General features: G+C 51.3%; 1 protein-coding gene across 1 annotated transcript in view; it reads left to right on the forward strand.

Moving 5' to 3' along the window:
• Window positions 1–25,389, forward strand: part of TIMM50 (translocase of inner mitochondrial membrane 50) — a 46,916-nt gene extending 21,527 nt beyond the window's left edge. The window contains exons 4-11 of the mRNA XM_074938056.1: window positions 1,497–1,518; window positions 11,491–11,549; window positions 13,598–13,717; window positions 16,766–16,870; window positions 18,538–18,636; window positions 22,470–22,626; window positions 23,653–23,759; window positions 24,979–25,389. Coding sequence (XP_074794157.1) covers window positions 1,497–1,518; window positions 11,491–11,549; window positions 13,598–13,717; window positions 16,766–16,870; window positions 18,538–18,636; window positions 22,470–22,626; window positions 23,653–23,759; window positions 24,979–25,080 — 771 coding nt within the window. The 3' untranslated portion in view covers window positions 25,081–25,389. The remainder of the gene's footprint in view (window positions 1–1,496; window positions 1,519–11,490; window positions 11,550–13,597; window positions 13,718–16,765; window positions 16,871–18,537; window positions 18,637–22,469; window positions 22,627–23,652; window positions 23,760–24,978) is intronic.
• Window positions 25,390–27,153: the final 1,764 nt, after the last annotated feature.

Below are 27,153 nucleotides of genomic sequence, written 5' to 3' on the forward strand. Positions count from 1 at the left end.
CAATTTCCATACCCAGAAGTGGCCCTCAGGCCAAAAGTTTGGCTGCTCTGCTGTGAGCCAGGGTTCAGAGGTGTTGATGTCTGAATTCGTTTGCATCTCCTCAAACCTAGCCTGACCAACCCAGACATTGGACCAAATCGTAGAACGTGAAAACAGAATGGTTACAGTGACGAGTTCAAACACACATTGATCAAACAGAAGTGTGATCAGCGTCTCAAATCTCTCCATCCTCATGAACGTTGCTCAGTCCTCACTCTGGCCTTCCTGCTGGGCAGTAAATGAAGGCAACTCAGGAAACACCTCTCCCCCATGGAATTCCCTCTCCAGCTTTCTGTTTGTATTACTGCAACAGAGCAGCTTAGAGCAACTTTGAAAGTCCTCCTGCCTTCCTAATGAATTCTAGTGATGAGCTGCTTTTCCTGTGTCTTGAGAACATCACCCGATAAGGATTTTGTACATAACTGTATTTTAGCTAACGTTTCTCCATAAAGATAAGCCCTTCTTTGTAAAATAAATGTGGTGATTCAAACAGCTTTGACATTACCGTGGGGTTTTCCTTTGGCAAAGGGACATTTATTACTTGTATTCTGGTAGTGCCTACAGGCTGCAGTTGAGATCAGGGCCCTGTTGTGCTGGGCACTCTATAGACACACAGTTACAGTCACTTGTACCCAATGAGCTTCCAGTCGAAATAGGCGAAGGGCGGGAGTGGATTATATTTCTGACTTAACAGATGTGGGAACTGAGATGCAGAGCGGTTGTGACATATCCAAAGTCGTGGCAGAGCCAGGATTTGAACCCAGGTGTCCTGCATCTCTCTCATGCTCACATGAAGACAGCTGTTCCTATATCCCAGTGGAGTTCAAAGTCAAAGTTCCCCTGAGCGACTGGCGCATCTGTTCAACGCAGTCCAGCCACATCCGTTTCGGTGGAGTTGGTCAGGAATGGAATTTGTTCCTGTATTTTTCTCTGTCCTCAGATATTCAGTTTCTGTCCTTTCCTGTTAGGGTTTCAACTGTTCTTAGCAAAGGGTCATGGGATCTGAAATACTCCTTATAACCATTGTGATATGTTGCAATAAACATGCTGCTTATATATGAAACGTGCCAACAGTTAAGGCCTTCCTGGTCCTCTTGTCCTTCTCAGCCTGGTCCTCTTGTCTTAGACAAAGAGCTGATGTAATTAACTGATGTCAGGAGTTTTCATCCCCTCTCCCCTCCCTCGGGGAGCAGGCCCAGTTGGCCTTGCTGGAGTGCTGTGCCTGCCGTGGGTACCAGACCTCAGAGTTGAACATGCTGGCAATGGTAGCGTTTGGGTAAGGGAGGGCTGGCAGCTGCACCCCAGCCAACAGATGTATCTGAATATTCATATGTTTAGAGATTAATCTTTCTCTTAATTAGGCAAATGGCTGTGAGGGTGTCTCTAGCCATGCTGTATAATGTAGTGGAGTCAGAAAAAGAAGAATAACCAGCCATATCTCTTTTCTTTCCCTACAGATCCCAGACGAATTTGATAATGGTGAGTAAAGCCCCAAACCTGCTTCTGAGTTGGCTCAGTGCTTTAGGCCGCTTCCTCCCCATGAGCCCTTGGCAGACAGACATGGAAGAGAGGCTGGTGCAGGGGTGTGTGTGTGGGGGGTGAGGGAATAGACTTGTCGCTCCTGCAGATGTGAGCTCGGTAGCGCAGATGGCTCTCGATAAACAGGGCAAATCACTGGTCATTGGGAAGTCTGTGTGAGGTGGAACAGAAAGGCCCTTTTGCTCCAGGTTGGAAAGATGGCCAGTTTTAAAAGCCAGAAACGCTGAGCAAGGAGAGCGCTGGCAGGTGCAGGGAGAGAGACATTTGCCCTTCCTTTTCCTTATTCATCCAGCGGTATCCCCCTGTGGCAGGACAGAGTAGCTGCCCTCCAGGAGACGTATCAGACTTGGCGACTCTACCTGCCTTCCCAAAGCCTCCCACTCTCCCCAAGCAGGAAAGCGACTCACTTTGGATAAACACGTTTGTGTTTGGGCTTCTGAATTCTGCACTGCGCTAGTTGGGCTTTTACTCCATGCCTGTCACTGTGCTAAGAGATGGATGTTTGCCCCGGCTGGGTGCTCTTGGATTTGGCAGTAGACACCTCGTTTAAACTCTTCTCCTAAACAGAGAAGCACATCTGGGCTCGATGCTTCTTAGTGCTGTTGTTCATGAATGATGAAAGTAAGGGACTCTACAGTAACCTGTCTGGGGAGTGGAACTGGCTGTGAAATGTCTCTGGACTCAGTGAATCCACTGGGAAGTTGGCTTAAAATACCGGATCAAACCGAGAGTGCTTCTGAGCGTCAGTTTCCCAGTTTCTCCCCCTCCTTCCTCCCTGCGAACATGGTGCCATCTTCTGTTGTGGTCTGTGTTCTGGAGGGCATACGATGATTCCCCTTTAATCCCCTGGAAGACATGCAGTTGTTCCCATTGTATGGATGGATAAACCAAACCACAGAGAGGTTGCATGACTGGCCCAAGCCTGACACTGATTTGCTGTAGCAGTAGTTTTCCTAATCCCCTGCTCTAGCCAGTAGCCCACACTTCCGGCAGTGGGGATGGAAACCAAGAACTGCCGCTGGAGCCTTCGAAGCGAGGGGATGGAGAGCAAAGGGCGAAAACAGTCCATGGTGAGGGCTTTGGTCAACTGGGAGGCAAAACTATTTCCTGTGGGCTACTTTTGTCATCTGCACATGGATTTCTTATGGAAAACGTTTCCTTGTGAGGGATGTAGGGATGTTTTTTCCGAGGGAAGGGTCTGGTCCAACAAGGTTTATGACCACAAATGAGTGTGTGCACATGGCAGAGGGAAGGTTTGGCAGCCTATAGTTGGCACTGTTAACATGCTCAATTGAGTTTTACAGACGCGGAGTCTGCTTCTGTTTGACGTGCTCCCGTCCTCTTCCGAGCCTCCAAACTCTCATTTGGGTGAAACAGCAGCTCTTAACCTTGTCACCTGCCTATCACTGCAGCAGAGCTTCCAGCTGGTCCTCATAGGTCAGAAATGGGGCTGGAACCCCTTTGACTCCTGAAAGAAACCATCAGCTGCTGTTTCCTCTTCTGACTTTTGCTGCAAACGGTGCCGTCCGTGTTTTTCTGGTCATCACATTTTTGGAGAAGATCAACAAAACTAATAAGGAAACCGCAGCAGCTGAGCACCAGGGAAAGCCTGAGAGCTAAATCTTGACTTGTCTAAATTGTGGGAGCCTGTGCATGTTTGAAAAGCGTTAGAGCCAAGGAAGGAGAGGGACGGAGTGTGATTTATGAGAGGATGGGCTCAGTGGTCAGGGTGCCAGCCTTGGCCTTGGGAAACCAAGGTGTAATTCCCTACTCTGCCTTGTGTGACCTTGGGCCAATCGCCAAGCCTCTCTGTGCCTCGGTACTATAAAATGGGGATAGTAGCATTTCCCTGCCTTGCAGAGAGGCTGTGAGGAGAAATTCATTAGCATGTGATGAGCTCTGATACTGTGGTGTTGGCAGCCAGATAGTATCATGGCAGATGAGTAAGAGTACTGGGGTGAAACTGAGAGAGGACAGTTTAGGGCGGCACTTTCAAAAGTAGCTAAGTGACTTAAGAGCATGTGTCCCACTGACTTGCACTTCTACGGTGTGTTTAAAAACCCTGCCCTGAGGCTGAATGTTGGGAGAAGCTTCCTGAGAGTGAGATCTCCAGCTGTGGAACAGTGTCTCCAAGACAAGGCACAGCTGCTCTGTTACTTGGGTCTTAGGACAGAACATGAGCAAACTCCTGTCAAGGACGACTCCTGGCATTGGGTCCCTAAGAGAGACAGAGTGTTTTGAACTTGATTTTTCTCATCTCATAGTGACTGTTCAGTAAAACGATTTCCTCTCTTCGCATAGATATAGCGGGAGTATCTCCTCCTCTCCCCTTTCCAATTTAAACCCTCCCACTCATCATCCTCCCACGGTCCGACTGGTAACACAGAACAATAGGCAGAAGCAAAGGTGTTTGGGAAATGAGAATTGGGTGGAAAACTCCTTTCCTGTTGCACTCTAGATCAAAGTTTTCAGAAGCAGACAACAATTTTGAACAACTCACTTCTGTGGCACCCAGTCTGAGGAACCTTTAAAGGGCCTGACTTTCAGCAAGGGCTGAGCACCTGTCCTCTGAAAATCAGGCCTTTTTCTGGTGTCTCAGTTTGGGTACCCCAAAATCACTGGTCACTTAGTACAAATGGCCCTAGTGAGAGACGTGCTTAGACTGTCTTGTCCCTTCACACAACTTACGGTGTCCTTTGCTTAGGGAGATTCTAGGAAAACTGGACAATATCTTCTCTAAGGCCTAGGCTACACTTAAAACTTATCCCAGCATAGCTATGGCAGCTAGGAGTGTAGAAAATATCACACCTGCTAGTGACAAAGCTATGCCACCAAAGCCCCCAGGGTAGATGCAGCTATGCCACCAGAAGTGTGTTTCTGTTGGGTTGGCTAATGTTGTTTTGGGAGACGGTGTTTCTACACTGCCAAAACGCCTTCCATTGGCAGACACCGTGTCTATTCTAGGGGGGCTATGCCAACGTAAACTCGGTAGTGTAGACCGGGCCGCACAATCGGCGGTGTATGTAGGCTCTTAATTCACTAGGCCTCTGTCTTGGATTCCTGTGTGGTTTTCTCTTTAGTTTCCCCCCTGGATATCTGTACTTGTTTTTCCACCCTGGAAGATAATGGGGTTTGTTCCAGCCTTCCGGGATCGCCTGGCATTGCTGCGATCGCCAGCATGCTGTATGGCATCGGGGTTCTGGGAAAGGAAAGGCTGCAGCCTTGACCAAGTGAACTATCTAGGTTGCAGGACCTGGCCTGGTGTTTAATTGCTGTTCCATTTGTAGCTGAAATCTTGTCCATTTCCATATTAATCAGCCCAGGGTTAATACTGTAATTAAAACAAGATGAATTGGTAATGAACCAGCACTAAAAGCAGCAGCTGAGAATGAGCCAGGAGCCCTCCTGACTGCAGAAGATTAGCTCGATATTCACTCAGGTCTCCATTGCACAGGGGCCCGCTCAGTGCCCAGCTGCAATCAAATCCACATGGTGTGATCATCCGAGGAGGCAGCGGAGCCTCAAAGGCCAGGATGCTAATGACGATTGTCCATCAGTAAAGCTCTTGGCATTTTTTTTAAATCTGAAATTCACTAGCAAAGATTATGTAAAACTCGCACCTGAACGCTTCTGATCTCCGAGGTACACGGTGATCTATAACCCAAGTACAATTTCCCACCCACCAAAGAATGAACGGTTTGACCCCTTGAACCCCCCCACAAATTAAACACTCAAAAAGGCCAGCCAGTGGTTTTGAGGAAGCTTAAGAGGTACATGGTCATGAGAACAAAATTCCTCAGAGACGTGATCAGCATTCATCTTTTTTTTTTAGATGTATATTTGAACTCAATAACATACTCATTTAATAGAACCACCCCAGAATCCACCAATCAAGGGGTTAGTTCTAATATTTGTTCCCGGTGGTGCCCAAGAATGTGCCAGGAGTTTTCCGAACCTAAAGGGGGAGGCGTGCTCCCTGCTGTTCAGAGGGATCCATAAACCAAATGATCATATGGGCTCCAAAATCAGTCACTTGTAATCTCCCCCCATCTTCCCTGCCACCTTTCCGATTGTGGAATGGGAGTATGTTTTGAAACCATGGAAAAGGGCTGGGCTGGGAGATTGTAGCAGTGCCAGAAATTCTGGCTTTGGAATCTGGGAATCTGCTTCCTCTTGTTCATTGCTTTCCTTCGTGGGTATGGGGAGAATAGAACTGCCTGCCTTGCCCGTGAAATGCTGATAGCACCTGCCGCTCTGCATCAAGTTAGTGACTATAATGAAATCTCGTGCTTTGGGGCTTCAGCCGCTTACCTGCAGCGGAGTCAGGAAGGAATTTGTTCACCAGTGCAGTTTGGTTTGTTTTCTTGGACGTGGAGGGTATTTTTCACCTTCCTCTGGAGTATCAGGCTGGCCGTTGCTGGGATGCGGTGGACCGTGCTCTGAGGTCTTGCAGAGAATCCTCTCTTAGCTGCCTGGCTGGTGCGTCTCACTCTCATGCTCAGGGTCAAACTGTTTGCAAGGTTTGTGATCAGGAAGGCATTTCTCCCCCACTCCCCCCCGGTCAGATTGGGAGGGACTTTGGGGTTATTGATTCCTCTGGAGTGTGGAACTCCGGCTGGGATCATCTGGGCCTGTCTCGCCTAATCAATTCCCTGCCACTGCAGAAGCCTCAGCCTCTCCTGTTCTCTCCCTGTGACTCAGTTTAGTTTTCTGAGGACAGAAATTCTTTTGGTGCAAGTTAAGTCATCGACTTACTATAGGGGCATCTGGGTGAAAATCAATGCTATATGTGAGGTCTGACTAGATGATCCGTTGGTCTCTTCTGGTCTTAAACTCGATGAAACTATATGGGCCCCAAAATCAGTCCCGTGTATCTCGCCCCATCTCCTCCCCTCCCTCCCCTTATAAAATTGTTGAAAGCGGGCGTAAATTTTGGAACCACAGAAGAGGACTCCTGGTGAGTGGAGGGGCAGTTTTGATCACTTTGGCAGCACAATCACAGAACTCTGTTCAAACCTCAGCCAGTTGGTGGGAAAGTTGCCTCTCTGATCAGGTTTACAGATATCTTCTCCACCCCCTCTCCCCCTCCACATAGGGTCTGTGTTTTGCTGCTCCTTCCAACGCTACATTCAGGGCAGTTTTCATACCCCGCTTGGTTATACAAGCTATGGAATTATTTCACTGTGATATTGTTGGAGACCCATCTGGTAAAAATCCCAGCCCGACCGAGGATTTAAACTCTTTACTTTGGCTGGCTGGAAGCACAAATGTCTTTACCACCTTTTGGATTTAGGCGGCAGAGAAATCTGGGGGGAGAGCAGCTCAGTATATGGAAAGCCGGATTATAAATGTTAATTCTTTAATGTGTTTAAGCTGGATAGTGAGTGAGCAGTAATAAGTGTAACATGCTCAGCTCCCCCTAGGGAAAAAAAAATCAAGAAATAAAGTAACTTTACAATTCTAATCAGCTGAATGAAAGAGCCAGGGTTTGAGCTGCTTCTCCAGAGCAGATGTACCGGTGCATAAACAGCGTGTGTGAGTCTCTTGTCGAGGGCAGAAGGTCAGGCAGGACTTGTGCTGGGATGGGAGGGTTAACAATTCTCCCTTCCCTACCCATCCCTGGGCATAGCTGTGGGGGGGAGCAGAGTGGGAAACTGCTGTGACACTGAATGAAGGGGCGGGGGGGATGTGGCGCTCTAGTATGTCTGCCCCCCAAGGGACGGGAGCCATAGGCTTTCCAGATGCCCTTCTTAGCCTGTTCCACTTGATGAGCGAAGAGCAGGGGCAGATTTCAGGAGAGAGAGCCCCACGGGGGTCAGAGCGGAGCGATGGGGAAAGGTCAGGCTCTGACGGCATCCTGTCGCAGCGTGGTTTATCATACCTTCGTGCTGTCTGGCATGCCTTCGCTTGCTTAAGATCATTCTGTCGCTGCTCACTCATCTGTTTCATGGATTGGCGTGCTGAAGGAGCCATAGACTCCCCCTCCGCCAGGCTCTGGCCCCCCAAATTCACCCAGGCCCCAGCTCTCTACAGCCCATGCTTCCTACTAGGGAAAGCTTTCCATAGCTCCCTGATAAAGCCCATGTGTTATTTCTGGATTTTCTTCCTACAGCGTGTTGAATATTCTGGATACCTACATCAACATAATGCCATTTGGTAGACCTATTTTGGTGGTTTCTGTTGGAGCACACCTCTCAATCATACAGGCTGACTGTTGATTTGACATTTGCAGTGTGTCGGTCCCAGGATATTAGCGAGACAAGGTGGGCGAGGTAATACCTTATATTGAACCAACTTCTGTTGGTGAATGAGAGCTCTGTGTAAGCTCGAAAGCTTGTCTCTCTCACCAGCAGAAGTTGGTCCAATCAAACCATGGTTTTTCAACCTGCGGTCCGCAGACTAAGATTTCCAAAGGGGTCTGCGCCTCCATTTGAAATTTTTGGGGGGTCCTCAAATGAAGAAAGATTGAAAACCACTGCATTAAAAGATGTTACCTCACCCACCTTGTCTGTCCTTTTCACAGCATTTAGGAGCATAGTCCTACCAGACGGCAAAGATCTGCCAGATTGTGGGGTGGGGATGTATGAAGGGGGGGGTTACAGCCCTCATTCCAATCCCAATAATGCAGAATCTTAGTGAGAAAGTTTCAAGCATAGGTCTTGCTTCGTCCTACAGTTTGTAAGGGAAAATAGCAAAGCCTGTGGTGGGAGGAGGGGCTTGACTTTCTGAGGTACTGCGCTCCCACTGAGTTGAACTGGTGGGGGCTCAGCAAATCAGACCCTTTGTTATGTTACTTCTGCCCCCTCCCTAAAGGAGCCTGGAAAACAGAGGCAGATGGAACTTTGCTGAACATTTTCAAAGGCAGAAGGTCCGGCGAGCGGAACACTTTCAGATCAAACACGTACAGAAACACACAGTGGAGGCAGGGCCTGGGCTTTGTCTGCCCACGGACCCCTGAGAGCGCGTGAGCTGGGATAGGAAGCGCTTTTCACCTGCTCCGTTCAGCAGGCCTGGCATATGCTCCGTCCAGATTAAAAGCCATTTTTCAGTCAGTGGCCCATTGTCCGACATAATAGAAAACTCCCCCTCCCCGCTTTTCTTCTCTCCAAATCTCTGGCTAATTCTCCGAACTCTTCCTTTTAGATTTAAAGATGTACGGGTTGGGGTTAACATAATTGTTTAACCACCATGCGCCAGCCATCATGTGACCTAGAATAATCTGTCAAGACACTGCAGACCTTTTCTTCACCTCCCCTGTGTGTTTGAAACAATGGGTACCTACTCCCCTGTAGACAAGCGGCAGATAACTTTCCACTATAGAGCTGAGCGCCCTCTCCCCAAAGCTATTATGTGTTCTCGGTTTTCCTGAGGTCATACTAAAGACTTAGCTCTTATGTAATGCTTTTCATCTGTAGGCTGCAAAGCTATTGTCCTCCCTGTGTTACAGAGGGGAAAGCGAGGCAGGGAGCAGTGTGTTTGTTGTGTGTCAGTTTCAGAGCTCTGATCAGTTTCAAACCTGGAAATAGAATCCAGGTGTCCTGTCTCCCAGCTGCCTCCCCTGCATGCTAGAATTTTCAAAAGGGTGGTGTTTGCTTCAAAAATATTAATTGGTGTTGCAGATCTGTAATATTCTCCATGGGAGGGAAGGGGACAATTGGACACAGAGTCCAAGTTTAAAACATGAACCCAGGCCAGTAAATGGTAAACTCAGTCACAGATGAGACTTGGTTTTAAAACCATATCCCTTTTTTTTTTCTTCCTGATTTAACTTTTCCAGGGTGTGTGTTGTTTTTTTTTGTTTGTTTGTTTTTTTCAAGTGTTGCATCTGACAGACGGAGTCCAATGCAGCCTTGGCCATGGTCAGAGTCCCCTGTATGGGCCTGCGATTGACACCTGAATCCCGCTCTCAACAGCCCCATCATCATCCGCCCCAGCTGCTTGGTCTGCATTATCATAACAATTGCCCCCAAATTATGTCCCATTCAGTGCGCCTGCCTTTGATTGATTAACTTACAGTTTCTGTTTGAATAACCCTGGCCGCTAAGATGGTAAAGCTGTAATCTCAGAGGGATAGTTAACAGCGATGGTGCGGGGACGGCGGACTCAGTCACACGCTCTCTACAGCCTGACCCCTGCTTATGGGAACATCTGAAGAGACAGGAGGCCAGTAATTGAAAAATCCATTCCTTGTGTGCGTTGGGAGGGGCAGAGGGATGCTTCTGCATATGTGAGAGCTACATCAGATGGTCTGGATTGCCAGACAGCAGCCCACGCTTCATCTGCTAGCATGGCGGATGATCAGAAGATACAGTTGTATATATTTGTTCCTACAGCACCAAGTATTTTCCCTAGACTTCTACTTTCTAGACACAGCCTCAGTGCCCCCAAAAGAAATGCTATCCTTGGCGTCTCTCTTAGGGCAGCCTCCTTCCCTTTTAAAGGTACGGGCCGAGATTTTCAACTGTGGCTAGCGATTTTGGGTGTGTCCATTTTTTTTTTTTGAGTATTCAGCTTGACCCCTTAAAGAGAGGGGGCCTGATTTTCAGAAGGATGGTGCTCCATGTTTTCTGAGAATCACCTTTAGTGCCTCAAGTTTGGGCGCCCCACTCCCCCGCCCCAAATCTCTAGACGATTGTGTAGTTCGGCCGTGATTGACAGCTAAAAACCATGTTCTTATACTGATGTGCATATGCCTTCCTTCCCCCTCCCCTCCTTTCACTCTCCATTCATCCCTAAATTCTGTTTGCCAGTTAGAGAATGAAATAGTTTGGAATAACTTGCCCCCACCTCCCACTGATGCAACAGAAGACCTGTATGATGCTTGTAAATAACGGAAATGAAGCATAAAATAACCAGTATATTTCAACGCATAAATTGCCACAAAATTTTTGCCAGTTTAGTTTCAAGTTCTGCTTGCTGTTACCTGCCTCCCCCGCCCACTGAATTACCTTCCACCCGCCTTTTTGGTGATGATGGAAAACAATTTTGTGCCTCAAAACAAATTGCTGCTTGGGGCACTCTTGTGCTGGGCGCTGCACGCACCAACTGAGGTTAGGGCCCCCATTGTGCTGGGCACTGCACAGGCACGGAGTAGTTACCGCCACTCCTTGGGGGTGGTTTAATTGTGCCAGCGGGATAGAGCCAGCTACATGAGAGACCTTACAGAAGCACAGCCTAAGTCTAGACAAGGGGACTGGAAAATAGCAGCGTAAAGAGGAGAAGGGACTTGTCTATGGTCAGAGAGCAGGTTGGTGTTAGAGCTGGGAATAGAACCCAGGTGTCCTGAACTCCAAATCTGCAGCCCTGTCCAGAACCTGCTGCCTCCCATGCTGGTTGGCGTGGGGAAGAGGATGAACAGACTCTTGAAAGACTGGCTGACATGAATAGGATCCTATGTGAGGATGTTGTTACTTAACTAATCAGACCCTTTGCTGAAGCAAATTCTTACAGCATCACCAGTTCTGGGGTTGGTTTTCTTGAGCGGAGTCTCTTTGGTGGAAGTATAATTAGAAGAGTTTGTGTCCCTGAAAGGATCCAGGGCTAATGAAATGATAAATTCTATCTTGTACTTGGCTTTCTGGGTATTTTATATGTTGTCATCACCGGTGCCTTTCGGTCACGAATAAGCAAAGCATGTTTGTGAGGGAAAGGAGCATTAACTATTTTGCAGGTGAGAAACTGAGGCACGTGACTTGGGCAAGATCTCCCAGGAAATCTGTAGGGAGCTAGACATTGAACCTCCACTCTAATGCCCCAAGCATCCTCCCTCCCACCCAGCCCATTTGCATCTGGTCCTTTCAGAATCGCTAGCGAGGCAGGGATTCGTTTTCCTGCTAGCTGTGATGGGTGGAGTGAAGACTTTTCCCGCTCTAGATGCTGCTGCTACATGTGACTCTTCCTCTTCTCTTGCAGATCCAGTGGTGGTTCAGCAGCTCCGAAGGACGTATAAATATTTCAAAGACTATAGGCAGGTGAGTTGCTGCACAAACCCTCTGGCTGGTCTTGAATAGCTCACCAAAGGGCTGATCCTGGGCTCTGCAGTCAGGTAGAAACGCCCGCGTAAATTTCACAGGTTTGAGCCAAATGTAACTCTTGTGATTAGGAAACAGAGCCCCTCTCCAGATGGTTCGGGTAGGCCCGTTGCAGTTCTTTATCATTTGTCTTCTGATAACACATAGAGGCCCCCACTGCAATTGGGGCTCTCTTGTGATAGGCCCTATACAAACGTGTGATGAAAGACTGTCCCAGCTCCAAAGAGCTCTGTGACCTAATGCTGTCTCCGATTTGTAAAACGGCGTCCCTTGTCATGGATTTAATCTGGCCCCGGCATTCGAAGTTTGGCTTGAGAGGAAGGATGGCCCAGGGGATAGGGCACTAGCCTAGGTCTTCGGGCATCTGGTCATTTCCGTGCTTCGCCGTGGACTTCAGTGTGACCTTGGGCATGTCATTCAGCACCTCTGTGCCTCAGTTTCCCACCTGTCAAAGGGGGCGGGGCCTGATACTTCCCTACCGCAGGGGAAGCCTGAACTAGTTGGAATCCAGCGGGTGACAGTGCAGCAGACCAGGTGAGCGAGCAGAGTTCATACCCCGGGTCCGTGCCTGGCTTGTATCACCCATGCTGTCCTGTCTTCCTAGCTGTTCTTACCCCCGCTAGCTGATTCAAGCCAGCTCCAGCGGGCTAACCCATGCCCAGCTGTTGCTGTGTAGACATCCCCTAAGAAAGACCTCAAGCCCTTAATGAAATACATTTCGGCTGACGGTTCTCATATTGAAAATTCGTAGATTCCAAGGCCAGAAGGGCCCACCGCGATCATGTATCCTGCCCTCCTGAATAGCACAGGCCAAAGAACTGCCCTCAGATTGTTCCTTTTGAGCTAGAGCTTTTTAAAAAAAAAAAAAAAAAAAATCTTGATTTAAAAATTCCCAGTGATGGAGAATTCGCTGCAACCCTTGGTAAGTTGATCCAGCGGTTCGTTACCCTCCCGGTTAAAAATGCACGCCTTATTTCCAGTGTAAATGGATCTAGCTTCAAAAAAAAGGTTTTCTCTTTGTCTTGCTGAGATCAGCATCCAGGCTTCTGTGTTCTTCCCCCTACAACAGTTGACGCTGCCCCGAACGTGTAGGTGTCGAGCTCTCTGTGTTGTGAATGTCATCAGCTATTCCAGGGTAGAAACTCTCCAACCTGAACCGTGGCCTGTCCCTTACACCTTGGCAGCTAAAAATCTCTTCACACAAGCAGCTTGGTTCTCATTAGGAGCTCACGTTCTTGTTAACGCTCCCAGCTTTTTGAGCTGTCTTCGCAGGGAAGGCGGAAAGGCTGCTGCCAGGCACAAATGGATAGCGGAGGACCATTTTAGACCTCATTTTAGAGCACTCGCGCTGACAAAGCGCTGTTCACACTGGCTTTTTTCGTTGGCAAAACTTTTGTCGTTCGGGGAGGGTGTTTTTTTTTCACACCCCTGAGCCACAAAAGTTTTGTCGCTCAGTTTCCAGTGTAGACAAAGCCTTGGTTTCAGGGGGGCACAGCGAGTGCAGACTGTTCCAGGTTGGGAGGGATCTGTGTTCTCTGAAATCTCCCACATGTTAGTTTTTGAGGCAAGCTGTAGCAAGGTGTTAACAGTGTTCTCCTGTTTCCTGTGATTAAACAGAAGCCTGGTACAACAACTGGGAGTCGCATGCGTTTTTTCCAAAGCAGATAGGTTACGAGGTCAGCTGTCAGAAACACTCAGGTATTCAGTGTCATGAGAATATCATCTTGGGAACTAAAGCCTTTCAAGGAAGGAGGAAGTGCCAGTGGAGGGGAGATTTTTGTACAGCTCACGGGGCTCGACGTAGAGGTGAAATGAACGCTATCCGTGATGCAGGAATTCTGTATCTCCCCCATGCATGTTAATGCAGTGTGCCGGATAGCCATGTATAGTCATGTTCTTCTGCCTTGCGGCTCCAAGCTCCTCCGTATCTGGCTTCCTCACACACCTGTAACTCCTTTACTCTGTCTTCCTGGGTCTCTTCCCTGCAGATGATTATAGAGCCCACCAGCCCGAAGCTGCTTCCAGACCCCCTGAAAGAACCATACTACCAGCCTCCCTACACCCTGGTCATTGAGCTTACAGATGTGTTGCTCCATCCCGAGTGGTCGGTAAGTCAGGCTCTCTCCCCTTTGTGTTCCCCTTTCTGGGGAGAGTGTTTCGAGAAAGGAGGGCTCCTTCCCTCAAATTCTTTGAGTGGTGTTTCAAGTGCTTTCGCGACAGACACATGACGAGAGGCAGTGGGTTACTGAGTTAGTTGAGATCCTGCTAGATCGTAAGTGAAATCTAGATTAGTGGTCCCAGCGTGGCGCCTGTTTCTTCCCTATACAGGGCCAACTCTATAGGTTGACGCAACGGTCAGACCACAAGTGGCTTGCTAGGAAAAGACCATGGTACTGCTAGTCAGGAATGGGGGTACAGTTCTGTGCACAGAGAGCCCAGGTGGGCTGCAGGTAAGGACTGACTGGCATCAGTAAAGCTGTGTGTGAAGAGCCCGGAACTGGGGTTGCAGGGGTACACTTGGTCGGGATCAAAGAGCATTGATAAAGCTCTGTTCCTTATGGATAGTTCACTGACTTCAGCTGAACCGACCCTTGCTTTTATTCTGGGAGTGTTAGGTGGACTCCAGGCCATTCCCGCAGATCTGACAGCTGTAGCAAACAGAAGCTGTGCGTCGTACTCTGGACCCCGGTCTGCATGATCCTAAAAGCTGGCAGTAACTAAACCTCTTCTCAGCAGGCTGCTTCTGAGAGGCGGGAACATCTGGTTGTGGGGGAGCCAGCTGTGTGCCTTACACATGCAGGCCTTCTGCTGTGTAAATGGGTGTGGTGCTTCAGCAGATGCGCTGGGCCAAAGAGGAGAGGGTGGTGCCAGCAGAGACAAGGAGGAGGGATTGCGTTTGCTCCGTCTTTCAAACTTTGGGCTCCTCTCCAGTAGTCACAGCACCTTGAGGCAGGATCGAATGACTGCAGACAGTGATCCCTAAGCACGTAGGCCTGCTGTCTGACCCAGTGGGTCCGGCCCTGTGGTTCCAGCCTAAAGATGGAACAGAGCACCGACAAATGGAGAACTCGCCTTGCAGATCAAGCTGTTGAATCCAACCCCTTCCCCTCCCCCGCCAGCATCTTCATCCCAATCCAGTTTCCCCTCGGCAGTCATTAGATCACAGTGCACATCTCAGGGGTAGAACATGTCTTCGATCCACGTCTTGGGAGCTGCTGCTTAGTCTGGTTGTGGAAGTCCTGAACTACAGTGGTTCCCAAACTTTTCCAGACCCTGACTCCATTTGAGCTCCCCTCCTCATAATGCGACCTCCTGGCTGGGGGGAGAAGGGGGCCTGCCCTGCACTCACCCTGGACAGCAGCGGCTCCTGTGTCTTGCAGGGTTGAGCCCGGCATCCTCGCCCGGGTATTGTGGCCTGGTGCACATAGCCTCAGTGCCGCTTGGGTTTGGCCCATCCGTTGTCCCTCTGAAGATGGAGACCGCGGGGTGAACAGGTCAGATTTTATTGGCATTGTGACCTAGCACATGGGGTCGCGACGCCACTCCGGTTTGGCCCATGGATGGCCCAGATGTCTCCCAAAGGTAATGGGCATTGCATCACGACCCACTTAACTACTGTGAATTGGACACATTTAACTTGATCACAAATTGCTGTTTTGTAAGTAACCAAGGGAAGGGAGGCCGTAGAACTGGAGAGAAATGCTAGCATTCCAGGAGATGGTGGGAAATCCGGAGTTGTCTGTGGATTTGAAGGACAGCTGATCACTCTATTTCAGCAGGCTAGCTGGGCCAGGCCAGTCCTTGCTCTTACACAGAGGGGAACTTGTGGACAGAGCAGTGCTGCTAACTTCCAGTAGCCCTGACACCACCCGCGTGTTTGAGTTGCTAACTCACCAGCCACAGAGCAGGGCGTCTTTGGGATCTGAGCATTGGTTTAACACACAGTCTGTGGGGTTGTGGTCCACAGAACAGGCCTGCCCAGTGCTTGGGCCAACGAAGATGCCCAAACAGGTTGGTAATGAAGGGTTTGGGAGAGTTGCATCCTTCCACTGGCTCCCCCTTCTCCATTGCATCAAACATAAGATGCTTGTGTTCATTCTCAAAGCCCTTCATGGCCTATCATAGAAGATTAGGGTTGGAAGAGACCTCACCTAATCCAAACCCCTGCTCAAAGCAGGACCAACCCCAATTAAATCGTCCCAGCCAAGGCTTTGTCAAGCCTGACCTTAAAAACCTCTAAGGATGGAGATTCCACCACCTTCCTAGGGAACCCATTCCAGTGCTTCCCCCCCCTTCTAGTGAAATAGTGTTTCCTAATATCCAACCTAGACCTCCCCCACTGCAACTTGAGACCATTACTCCTTGTTCTGTCATCTGCCACCAGTGAGAACAGCCGAGCTCCATCCTGTCTCTATCCCCTGACTGTCTTCTATAGTTCGGTATTGAGAAGTTAACTCCTGCCTCCGGTCGGCCCCTGGCACCGGCTGCCCATTTGTGAAATTGTCAAACATGCACCTTTGTGCTCTCGTCCATGCTTCCCCCTGTGCTTGGGAGGAGCTCTCTGTAAACATCCGTCCGATTAATGTCCCTCCGATCCCTCCTTCAAACTCCTTTCCCAGGAGGCCTACAGACAAATCGACTGTCGTTGGGCCGCTGGAGTGATGAGACCACTGGCTGCTATGCTGAGCTGTGTTGTCGTCTTGTTTCCTTGTACACCTCCCCCCCCCACCCCCCAATCGGTCTGTGTCCGTCTCTTGTCTTGCACTCAGATTGTCAGCCCTTCGGGACAGGGATCGTCTTTTTGTTCGGTGTTTGTCCAGTGCCTGGCACAATGGGGTTCTGCTCCTAGGCCCTACAATAATACGGGATAAGGCAGGACGGGACTCCTAGGCGTTCTGATAATATGTGAGTCAGGGGGAAGGGGGCATCTCATGAAGAACCGCTGGCCTCTTTCCAAGACTTCCATGTGCCTTATTCCCCCTGTGTTCTCTCCATGCTGTGTGGCAGCCCTAGAGTGCTTGGCTGCTCTCCCTGCTGGACAGTGCAATGCCAGCCAGGCCTCCGATACCAGCCTCTCTGTTGAAAATCAGCTCCTGTCCTTCCCTAGCGAGTTGTCATCTCATGGCTTTTCTTTCTGTCCCTCCCTTTGTCCTCAGCTAGTAACTGGCTGGCGCTTTAAGAAGAGACCAGGCATTGACAGTCTGTTTCAGCAGCTGGCTCCACACTATGAAATAGTCATCTTTACATCTGAGACGGGCATGGTGAGTGCTGTGGTGCCGGGGGGGGCGGGTCCTGCGCCCCACGGGGCGTGATCGGTGCTGTCTTCTCAGACAGGTGCAGCTGGCATGCCCTGGATAAAAGAGGGGGTGGGGGAGACTGAGAGCTTCTCCAGCAGTCTCTGACAAACCAGGAAGAGGCTGAGCAGTGTACAGATGGGGACGTGCTGCGCTCTTCATGTTAGTGACTCCGGCAATTGGGCGGGCACCCTGTTTTGTGGCCTTTAAACCTGGGGGGGGGGTTGGTTTAGCCCAGTGTAGGGGGGTTGATTGTTTATACCCAGACCCCCAAGAGCAAGTGTCCCCCTTGCTGTGCTAGGCAAAGTCTTTCCAGTGAGTCTCCGCATACTCTTGACCTTCCTTCAGTAAATAGCTGGGGCACGAATAGCAGAGTTTGGAACGTGCCACTGCTCATTTGAATGTATATAGACCCCATCGTCTCCATTCAATCGGTTGAATTGGGGCTATTGCCGTGCTAATTTGGTGGAACTGTCCGCAAGAAGGGGGTGTGTTTGCGTCCACAGGGCAGAAAACCCTGCCCTTGTTGGAACCTACTGAGGGAACAGCATGCATCTGGCAAGCCGTGCTGCCCTCAAAGCACGTCAGGGGAATGGCTGGCCCATGCTGAGATCCAGCATAGCTTCCCCTTTGGTGCACTGGGGGGTGGATTCCTGCAGGCTGCCCCAGCAAAATGCACCAGCTTCACGAGAAATGTCTGAACTGAAGTCCACGCCGGGCACTCCCGAACTCGGGTGTGCACAGCCACGGGGTGCCTCTCTGTCTCCAGAATGATTAAACGCCCCATTCATCGTTGCCCATGATATTAGTGTGAATTGTGGGCTAGGGAGATGCCAACTTTTGTGGGGTGTGCTGGAGACCTTGGTAATTACTAACCTTTGAGTAACCGTGCCTTGTTCCTCTCAGAGTTTCTGACCAATGCCGTTTCTAGCCTCCTCCCCGGTGCACGTGTTTCTTGTGTTGCTACTGCCAAACTTGGTCTTCTGTGACATCAAGGTGCATGATGGATTTGGGGGTGTCTCAGGGCGACCAAAAAGTGTGTCCGTTTGCTTTGCGTACATCCTGGAAGAAATGCTTGGGGTCCGTTAGTAAAGTTGGTCAGGAACTTTCCATCTGACTGATTTTCTGTCGGAAAATGCCCTTTTTGCACAATGGAAATTTTCCATGGGTAAATTTCTATTTTACCCCCCAAAATGTGATTGCTTTCTGCTGGGAAAATCAGAACCCTGGCCCTCCAACTGCTCCTGCTGTGTCCCTTTCACGTGCTGCCTCCAAAAGCTGAAATGTTTTTCTTTGCTTTTCTAAAATGCACTTTTTCTGGAAATCCCTTCCCAGGAAAAATGGCGCCTTTTTGACCCCATTCAGGATGAGTTTTTTTCCCCCAAAACTGTTACATTTTTCACAGGAAGATATTTCCGTTTTCTAACCAGCTGTATGCATCAGGTTGTCCCTGGCTTCTGAAACCTGTGCGTGGTTTTCTTTAGCTTCACCTACCTACATGCTACTGCTCAGAAGCTCTGTTGCTGACCCCTAATGGTTTTCAAGGTGTCTCTGAGGGAAGAGCCGTGGATGCATTTAAGCCTGCAGAGTTGTCTGGTGCAGGCCTTGAATCACCCCTCTTCTTTCTCCTCCAGACGGCATTCCCCCTCATTGACAGCGTGGACCCTCACGGATTCATCTCCTATCGGCTTTTCCGAGATGCCACCCGTTACATGGATGGACACCACGTTAAGGTATCTTTACTGGGGGTTCCGGCTTGAATAGTTTCGCCGCTTCCTAGTGCGGGAGAGCCCAAAATAATCTCAGAACACATCTGTGCTGGAGTGAGCAGGAAACTGACCGGGTCTGAACGCTTCATGCGTTTTTGTGGTTAACGTGCTGCTTTCAGACTTTTGCCTGTGTATCCTGATATCCCCTCGCCCTCTAGCTCTGCCGATGCCCCCTCAGTCCCGTCCTGCTGCCTCCCAGGGCTGTTCCAGTCTTGGACTAATCTTGGACACAGCTCTGCCAGTCAACTTCAGCCTGTGGTCTTTCCCCATCAGAGGCTCACGATGCCGCGGTTTGTGTTGTGAGCCTCAACAGCTAAAAAGCGTGTGCATCTGAGCCTCTGTGCCAGTCCATTCATCCCTGTGGAAGCATACACCAAAAAAGCTCTTTACAGCCTTTTCTTGAGAAAGCTGTAACCTGCTGAGCTGGGATGAAGGAGGAGTCCCCATCCAAGGGTATGATGGAGGCAGAAGTGGCAGCAAAGTCTTCCGTTGCCCCTGGCGCTTGCTGGGGGAAGTGGTTGAAAGGGAAATGGAGTCTCCTTCAATGAGTAACCCCAGCTTCATGCAGACTTGACCCCGTCTAGCTCTGAGTCATGTCTGCTGACTTCACCGATGCAAATTCTAGTGTGTCTCTGTCAGAGAATGTGACCGTTCTGGCTTTGAAAGGTGACCGGTGGCAGGGGGTGCATGCTGGGTTTGTGCCCTTTGATACACAAGGAAGGCCTCTAGGGGACTTTGTTTTCTAGTTGTTTTCGTACACTGGGGCTTCTTGACATGAGGACTCTTAGGGTACGTCTACACTTCGCCGCAGGGCAAACTGGGGGGATGTGAATTACAGAACACACTGATATTGCGGGTGGGAACTAAAAGGTACCTGGTTTGCACTAATGTAGTCCTCTACGTTAATGCAAACTAGGTACCTTTTAGTTCGTGCTGGGGGTAGCTAGAGTGTAATACTTCAGTGTGCTCTGCAGTTCACACTCCCCGCATGGCCTGAAGTGTAGACAGGACCATAACCTCGGGAAAATTAATCAAATGAACGAATCCACTTTAAATTCACACCTTTCGTTAAACTGCATTACATCCCCGTGTGGGCAATCTCACTCAGAATTAGTGACCTTAAATTCGTTGACCTTAATTTTAGTTTGGAAGCGAATTAAGATGAAACGAATTCAAGTCCCGTTACGTCTGAATAAAAGCATCCATGTGGGTGGAGCCAGGGCAGATACAAAAGTGCGGACCTGCATCCGATCTGCGAAGAGGGCAAACAATACAACCGCATCCGCGGAGGCAGAGATCCATGGATAAAGAGTGGATTTCCAGGGCTGTACAAATGGGTGTGATGCAATTTAGCTAATCCACCTAAAAGCTAATTGGGATGAATTTTCCTGGATGGCCTCATGTAGACAAACTCCGGTTCTGTCTGCTCTCCAAGACCCGACGGAGAACTGGCAAACTGATGACGTTGCAGATGCCAAAGAAATGTCGCCAGATTCAGAGGCAAAAGTGACTTTTGTTTCAGATGTTTAAAACTTAGTTTGAGACAGTGGCCAATAAACTCAAACACTCGAGAGACCCCCTGTCTTTCCAGCTGGAAAGGCTCCTCATCCGCCCTTCTTCGTCATCCAGCACAATCAAGGGAAGATCAGGCTTAATATTTCCCGCTTTAAAAATGAGCAAAATTGCGAGGAGGGGAGGAGGGCAGGTAAAGGAGAAAAGTGGGGGGGAAACGCAATTCGTTCCCTTGTGCAGGTCACCTTTAAAAGAAAAGCAGCTGCTCTGAGCTTTGCTGCTTCAGCATGATGAAGCTCCGTGCCTGATGGTGCTAGGTTATTACCAAACCTCAGAGCGCTTTCCCTTGACTGACTTGATGCATTGGTTGTGTTTAACAAGAGGCCCCTCTCAGCTGTCAGCCATCCAGAAACATGCCGTATGTTAATTTCAGTTTGTCTCGGCGGCTGGTGTGCGGGGGCGGAGGGGGGGGCCCTCCTGCACTTTGCTCTGTCCTCCAGTGAGTGATGGTACGTACAGCATCTGCCTGCTGCCTCCTTGCTGCAGTGGCAGAATGCGAATAGGGAGACGATCCGTGACAGCCTTGCCTGCCCTGACCTGTGCGTCTGCAACTCAGGGTGTCTGAATACAGCAAAAGGCTTGGTTCTCTGTGACTTCTAGACACGCGTGCCCAGCTGCCTGGGTGGACATTAAAACTCTCCCAGGCAGGGTAGACCCCTTTGGGGATGTAGGCAGCTCAAAATTCAGAGCTGCTCTGTACTTTCTCCCTCCCTGAGCACAGTAGTGTTAGCCTTGGGTCCCCATGTGATGCCATGCCCGCTCATCCGTGAAATGGTCCCATATCGCCTTTGCATCTAGGCAGCGCTCTGCCCGCGAAAAGCTGCCCTCTCTTTCCCCAGCCCTGGCCTCGTGCGCTGTAATTCGAGCACCTCTGTCCACACTCCACAATAGAGCACTTTGCTATGGACCTTCTGGCTCTCTTTCCCCCCCCACATACACACCCTCCCTCCCTCTCACCTCCCATCTGCTGTCCCGGGGTGGGCAGGGTGTCCTTTTCTCTCAGGACAGCTCTCTCTGTGTTTTGATTGTTTGTGGATTTTGGAGGGGGCGGGGCGGCTTTGCAAGGAGCAGCCCTGCTGTTCCATCCAAGATGTTGCTGCTTTAGAAAGAGCTTGCTGGTACCGTAACCGGGATTCGTTTCCCAGCGGGACATTTTTGTTTACGACTGGAATATCGCAGGGGAGGGGACGGGGCGAAAAGTGTGTAAATCAGATCTGGAGGCTGTGTAGTGGCACTGCCCTGTTCACCGCTGGTACTACCCAAAAAAAAAATAAAAAAAAATCTGGGTTAACTCAGCTCTTAAATCTGTTGACCTGTTGTCACTTCTGTGCAGTTACCAGCCCATGTGCAGCGATCTGATGCTGCGAAGCGCATGGTGAATATACATCCCTCCCCACTACCAGTCCCAGCAGGGAATGCAGACCCCTGCAGCAATCACATGCCCCCTGCCTCCCCCCCCCTCCCCCCCGGCCGCCTTCCAGTGTGTTTAGCAAGGTCATGCAATGATCCAGACACTGTGTATGGGGGAGGCAGTGCAGCCGAAGTGGATAGTGCACTGGTTTGGGACTTGAGGCCTGGGTTCAGTCCCTGGCTCTGCCACCAGCCCCCTGGGTAAGTTGCTTCTCCTCTCTGCCTCAGTTTCCCCATCTGTAAAGGGGGGGCTAATGATACCAGTATCCTTGGTGAAGCACTTTAAGATCTATGGATGGAAAGTGCTAGAGAAGAACTAGTGGTTGCTGTTGGATTCCTGGCCTTCTGCAACACACGGTGCCACAGGTTGCTCTTTTGTTCCGGCTTCACCAACCTTTACACGACCCCTCAGTCGTTCTCATTATGGGATGGAGAAGAAGGGTCTGACTAGCTTCCGTTTTGCCCTTCGAGCTTTCGGATCCCACTCTGTGCAGACCCGTGTGCACTCAGAGCTGTGCTAGGCAGTACGGAATTCTGTCCGGTCTTCACTGGGCCCAGGACGGGTCGCTGATTTCCAAAGCGCTCTTTAGGTCTGGACCCGCATGGTAGCCAAAACACCTGAATCCTCCTGTTCAGGAGAAGGGCTGCAGTGGAGGAGTTTCTGGGGGAGAGGGGAGGGAAGCACAGCCTAGGCTGGGCAGGGGGAGATCTGTCTCCCAGGCGGTCCCTGCCATGCCCTGTGGTGCCAGCTGCATCAGGTTCTGGGGTGCTGGAGAGCGCAGGTTTCAGCTTCTGTCCCATGTCCCTGCGTCCAGGATATTTCCTGCCTGAACAGAGACCCCGCCAAGGTGGTGGTGGTGGACTGCAAGAAGGAAGCCTTCCGCCTGCAGCCTTTCAACGGCATGGCGCTGAAGAAATGGGACGGCAGCTCCGACGACAGGACGCTCTTCGACCTCGCCGCCTTCCTGAAGAGTAAGGGGGTGGAGGGGGTCTCCCTCTGCCGGGGGCTGCTGCTGGGGCAGGGGGCGCTTGGCGATGAAATCTGACTGAATTATCGCTCGGTAAGGCCATGGGATGGTTACAGGAGCAGCTCCTGCCACCTGGCTCAGGGACTGACCCGTTCCTGTATGGGAGGGAACGCTGGGCTTATATCTGGAAAGTCTAGGAGTTCGCTCCCCTCCCCTCCCCGGGACCGAGGGGCCCGCTAATGTCGCAGCTGCTCCCTACGTTCCTGCAGAGAGCAGGTCTCTCTGGGCCTCTCTCCTGGGAATGGGCAGCATTTCAGAGAGGGGCCTAGACAGAGGCGCCAGAACAAGGGGGTCAAGGCCACTTTTCGCCACAGGCCTGGCCTCCTGCCCCTCCCCGAGGCCCTGCCCCCCAGCTAAGCTGGAAACTGGAATGCGGGTAGCTGTGGGGAGCTGCAGACCCTCCACCTGCCCAGGGTGGGGGGGGCCTAAGAGCAGCCCCCAGCCCAGGGCGGAAGTTGGGTCCGTGGCTCCCCACAGCTGCCTGGGCAGCTCTTACCGTGGCCCGGCTGCCGCTCTTCGGCCCCCGCAGCCCTGCCGCCAGGCCGGAAGCCAGAGCAAGATCAGAGTAAGAGCCACGTGGGGAGCTGTGGACCCTCCACCTGCCTTGGGTGGGCGTCCCGGGGCGTGGGGAAACAGGCTGGTGGCTGCTCTTGGGGGCCCCCCCCCAACCTGGGCAGGTGGAGGGACCTGGGCTTCCTGGCCTGGCTCCAGCTTCTGGCTTGGCTGGGGGCGGGGGCTCGGGGGAAGAGGTGGGGCAAGGCCAGGGTCACAGAGGGGATGGGGCCTCGTGGCCCTCCTGCGTTTAGGAAGAATCCGTCGCTCCTGGGTCTAGACCCTCTGACCCCCAGCAGGAACTCAATGCTGCTTGTACGCACGCAGTGCAGAATCCCTGCCTCCCGGACTGGCTTTGTTTGACATGTTCGCACACCCATGCTCAGCCTCTCCTTCCCTGCCTCTCATTGCCCGACAGCTATTGCCTTGAGTGGGGTCGAGGATGTCAGGACGGTGCTGGAGAACTACTCGATGGAGGACGACCCGCTGGAAGCATTTAAACGCAGGCAGTCTCAGCTGGAACAGGTAAGGGAGCTGGTCTCACGGCTCCTGCCGCCCTGGCTCAGGCTGCAGCACCAGAAGGCAGGGGGCAGCGTGGAGTCTGTCCTCAGAGCCTTGGAGGGAGGGGTGTTGTTTGTACTACAGCAGTGTCTTCCAGTAACAAGGTCGGGGCCCCTCTGTGCCGATGCTGCACAGATAGAAGAGCCCCGGCCCCACAGAGCTTAGTCTAAATACACAAGACACAGCAAGGGTAAGAGGAGGGCCTTGAGAGCAGGGCAGGTTGCTGCTCACCAGTCACATGGAATAGAAATGTGAGTGTCTTGGTTTTTCTCTGTTAAAACATAGCAAGGTCCCCCTCCCGCTTGCTTGTGGTGAGCTATGCCACAGCCGTGAGCCCTATGGAGACCCTAGACAGATGTGTCGGTGGTGGGGAGGGACCAGCAACACGAGGGTGTGGTGCAGGTGGGAGCACTGGCTTTGGGGGCTGCTCTGCACGCAGATATCATATTGGCTTGGCAACTTACCAGAATCAGCCCTCCCGAAATAAGTACCTTGCTACTAGGCTAACTGCGTCTATGCTAAGGGTTGTCCCACTTTAACGATAGCTGTGTCAGAACCAATGTAGTCGTTGCATTCGTCATGATAAAGCCCTAGCTTTTCATCAGTGGATCTCAGAGAGCTTTACAAAGGAGATCGGTATTGTACACATGGGGAAACTGAGGTACGGAGCAGGGAAGTGACTTGCCCAAGGCCCGCCAGCAGCAGAGCTGGGAGTAGAAGCCAGTGTTCCCACAAGCCCCTCAGCTGTATTTCACCTGTCAGGCTCACCAAGATGCTGAGCATATCAGTGACAGGCTCACCTGTGTGTAGCTCGCGTGTGCTCGCTCGCCTCTCAGCCTGGCTGGATGTGTGCTGGTAAGAGCCATCGCTTCCCGTTGAATTTTGGTGCAATGATTTGTCGCTTGTGCATCGCCCGTGGAAGGATGGGCTGTGGGCGAAAGCACAGGGGTGGCAATCCGATCCTGAGCCTGTTCCCACCGCTGACACCAACGCCTTGTGGGAACTTGGACAATTGCTTCACCTCCCTGGCTGAAATCACTCCTGAGTCACCCCCCGGTAGTGTGGCATAGACAGGGCTCAGCGGCTAATAGCGGAAGGTTCGAGGAAGCCCTCAGCTCGGTGCCGTCGGGCCATGTGGCACGCCCCAGTAACGCAGGGTTTGTGTCCTTCCCTGTGCGTGCAGGAGGAACAGCAGCGGCTCGCCGACCTGTCCAAGAACAAGAAGCAGCAGCTCTTCCTGGGCTCCCTGGCAAGCCGGCTGTGGCCTCGGTCCAAGCAACAGTGACTCTCTCCTGTGCAGCCCCCGCCCGCTTGTGGACCGTCAGAGCGGCGTGGTCTGGGGGCGGGGTTCCAGCAATGGCATCCCCTTTACAAGGCCTCCAGAACTGCCTTCAGACTTAGCCCTTTCCAGACCCCCTCTGCGGGGTGGAGAGCCGGCAGGCAGAGATTCCCGCACCGGCGCTACGGTGGCCTAGTGGGGTCTGTGTGTCTGCGGAGAAATGGACTTCTCTCAGTACAAGTAAGGGTGCAGGGGGAGGGGTCAGTCCCTAATTAGCTTCTAGATCTCACCCCCCTCTCTCCCCCCCCCCCCGTGTCGTGTTTCCTTCAGACGAGAGAGAGGACCGCACTCTCCTGTTGGCGTGAATGGAAACGGTGGTACGCACGCTTCAAATAAAGGGTCCTCTTTCTACAGGCAACTCCTGCGACGCGTCCCTGCTTTGCACTTCCCGCTTAGTCGTGGGTGGGGGTAGGAGGTGGTGTCTAAAGCCACTGCTGCCCTGTGTGGGAGGGGCAGTGGATTCATTCGGTCACTACAAGAGGGCACTCACCTTAGGCCCGTCAGGGTTTGTCAAGGACCGGTGTAGCTGGGGCCACAAACCCTGTTTTGGAAGGGCTGCGGGAAGGCGGTGATGCACAGATTGTCCAGTCCCTCAGCGCGAGGGGAGCAAGCCGTCCCGAAGATCTGCTCCCTGCCAGACAGGATGGGCAGGGGTGTCTGGCCACACACACTGGGACAATATAGAAACAAGAGGGGCGAATGGCAGTGAACCTATAAAATGCACCTCCAACTCGAGGCCGTCTGGCCCTCCCATTTTGGGGCTAAGTGTGACCCCTGCCTGGCCAGGGGTCAGACTACAGACAGTCACTGAGGCCTTCTGCCCTCTGTTGGAGCGGTCATCTACATACCCTGGTGAGCAGAGAATTCTGAGATCCTCTTCCGTTTCCTTTCAACGTTCCTTCCCCGCACCCAGCCCCCTGTCTTGCTAGGGGAAGGTTGAGGTAGCACCCTCCCACCTCTTGTCTGACATCCATTTCCCCACGACTCGTCCCTTCGCCAACTGCACTGAGCTTTTCCACTCCAGAGCCGGGATTACCTGCTCCGTTAAACAGATTGGCTTCAATCTGTGTTTTGGTACATGGGGGGCTGGGGGGGCGAGGACTCGGGCAGACTGGCCACCAACCCCTCCAGCAAGGTCTATGATTGTGTGAGGCTGGAACAGCCTTGTGTTTGTCCGAAGCGCCATTGTAAAGTATAAACGCCAAGGGACTTCTGACAATAATAAACCCACCGTAGATTTGGAGCCAAAAAAGCATGTGTTTGAATTTTTAAGTGAGATCCTTGGTTTTTTTATGATCCCTTCCTGAAGTTGGAAGGAAATGACCGGAAGCGACTGACAGCCTCCTGTGTTTAGAGTCCGTCATCACTTGGGATGGGGACTTGTGTATTTTTTTAAAGGAAACAGATGGGAAAGGACAGTTCCACGTGTGGTGAATCCCTGTGTACTAGAGTTGCCTGATGCAGGTTAAAATTGCAGTTGTGGAAGCGGCTGGAAGAGGAGGGTTCCTGTTTTGATTCAGGAAAACGGGTCCTAGTTCCTATCCCAAGACCAAGGATGGATGTAAACAGGAAAGTAAACAGAATGGGATGAGCAGACACAGCGTTTCCTTAATCTGGTGGGATTGGTTCACTCTGATTCCAGTTCGGGTGGGCTCTGCCGGCTAGAACTGAGATTACTGCATGGTACCTGCTGGCATCACACGGACGCCTGGAAGGTAACTGGCTTTCAGCAGCCCAGGGTTAGATCTCGGTACTGCACCAGAGTGAAATTTACCAGCCCACCGACTCAATCTGCTGGTGCAGCTGGGAAGTCGATTGATATTTTATTCACCCGTCAGAATAATTTCCTCGCCTCCCCACTTTGTCCCATCCCGTTTGTTAATGGGATTAACATAATTTAGGGGTTGAATGTAACATTCACCTCTTGTTTCCACTGCTTAGCCCAAAGGAGTGGGTGAGCTGTGATGAGCCATCTCTCCCTGCATGCCTTCGCCCCCCCCCGCCCTATTAACACAGCCC

This window comes from Natator depressus, chromosome 23 (genome assembly GCF_965152275.1).
Source record: "Natator depressus isolate rNatDep1 chromosome 23, rNatDep2.hap1, whole genome shotgun sequence".
Taxonomy (NCBI): Eukaryota; Metazoa; Chordata; order Testudines; family Cheloniidae; genus Natator; species Natator depressus.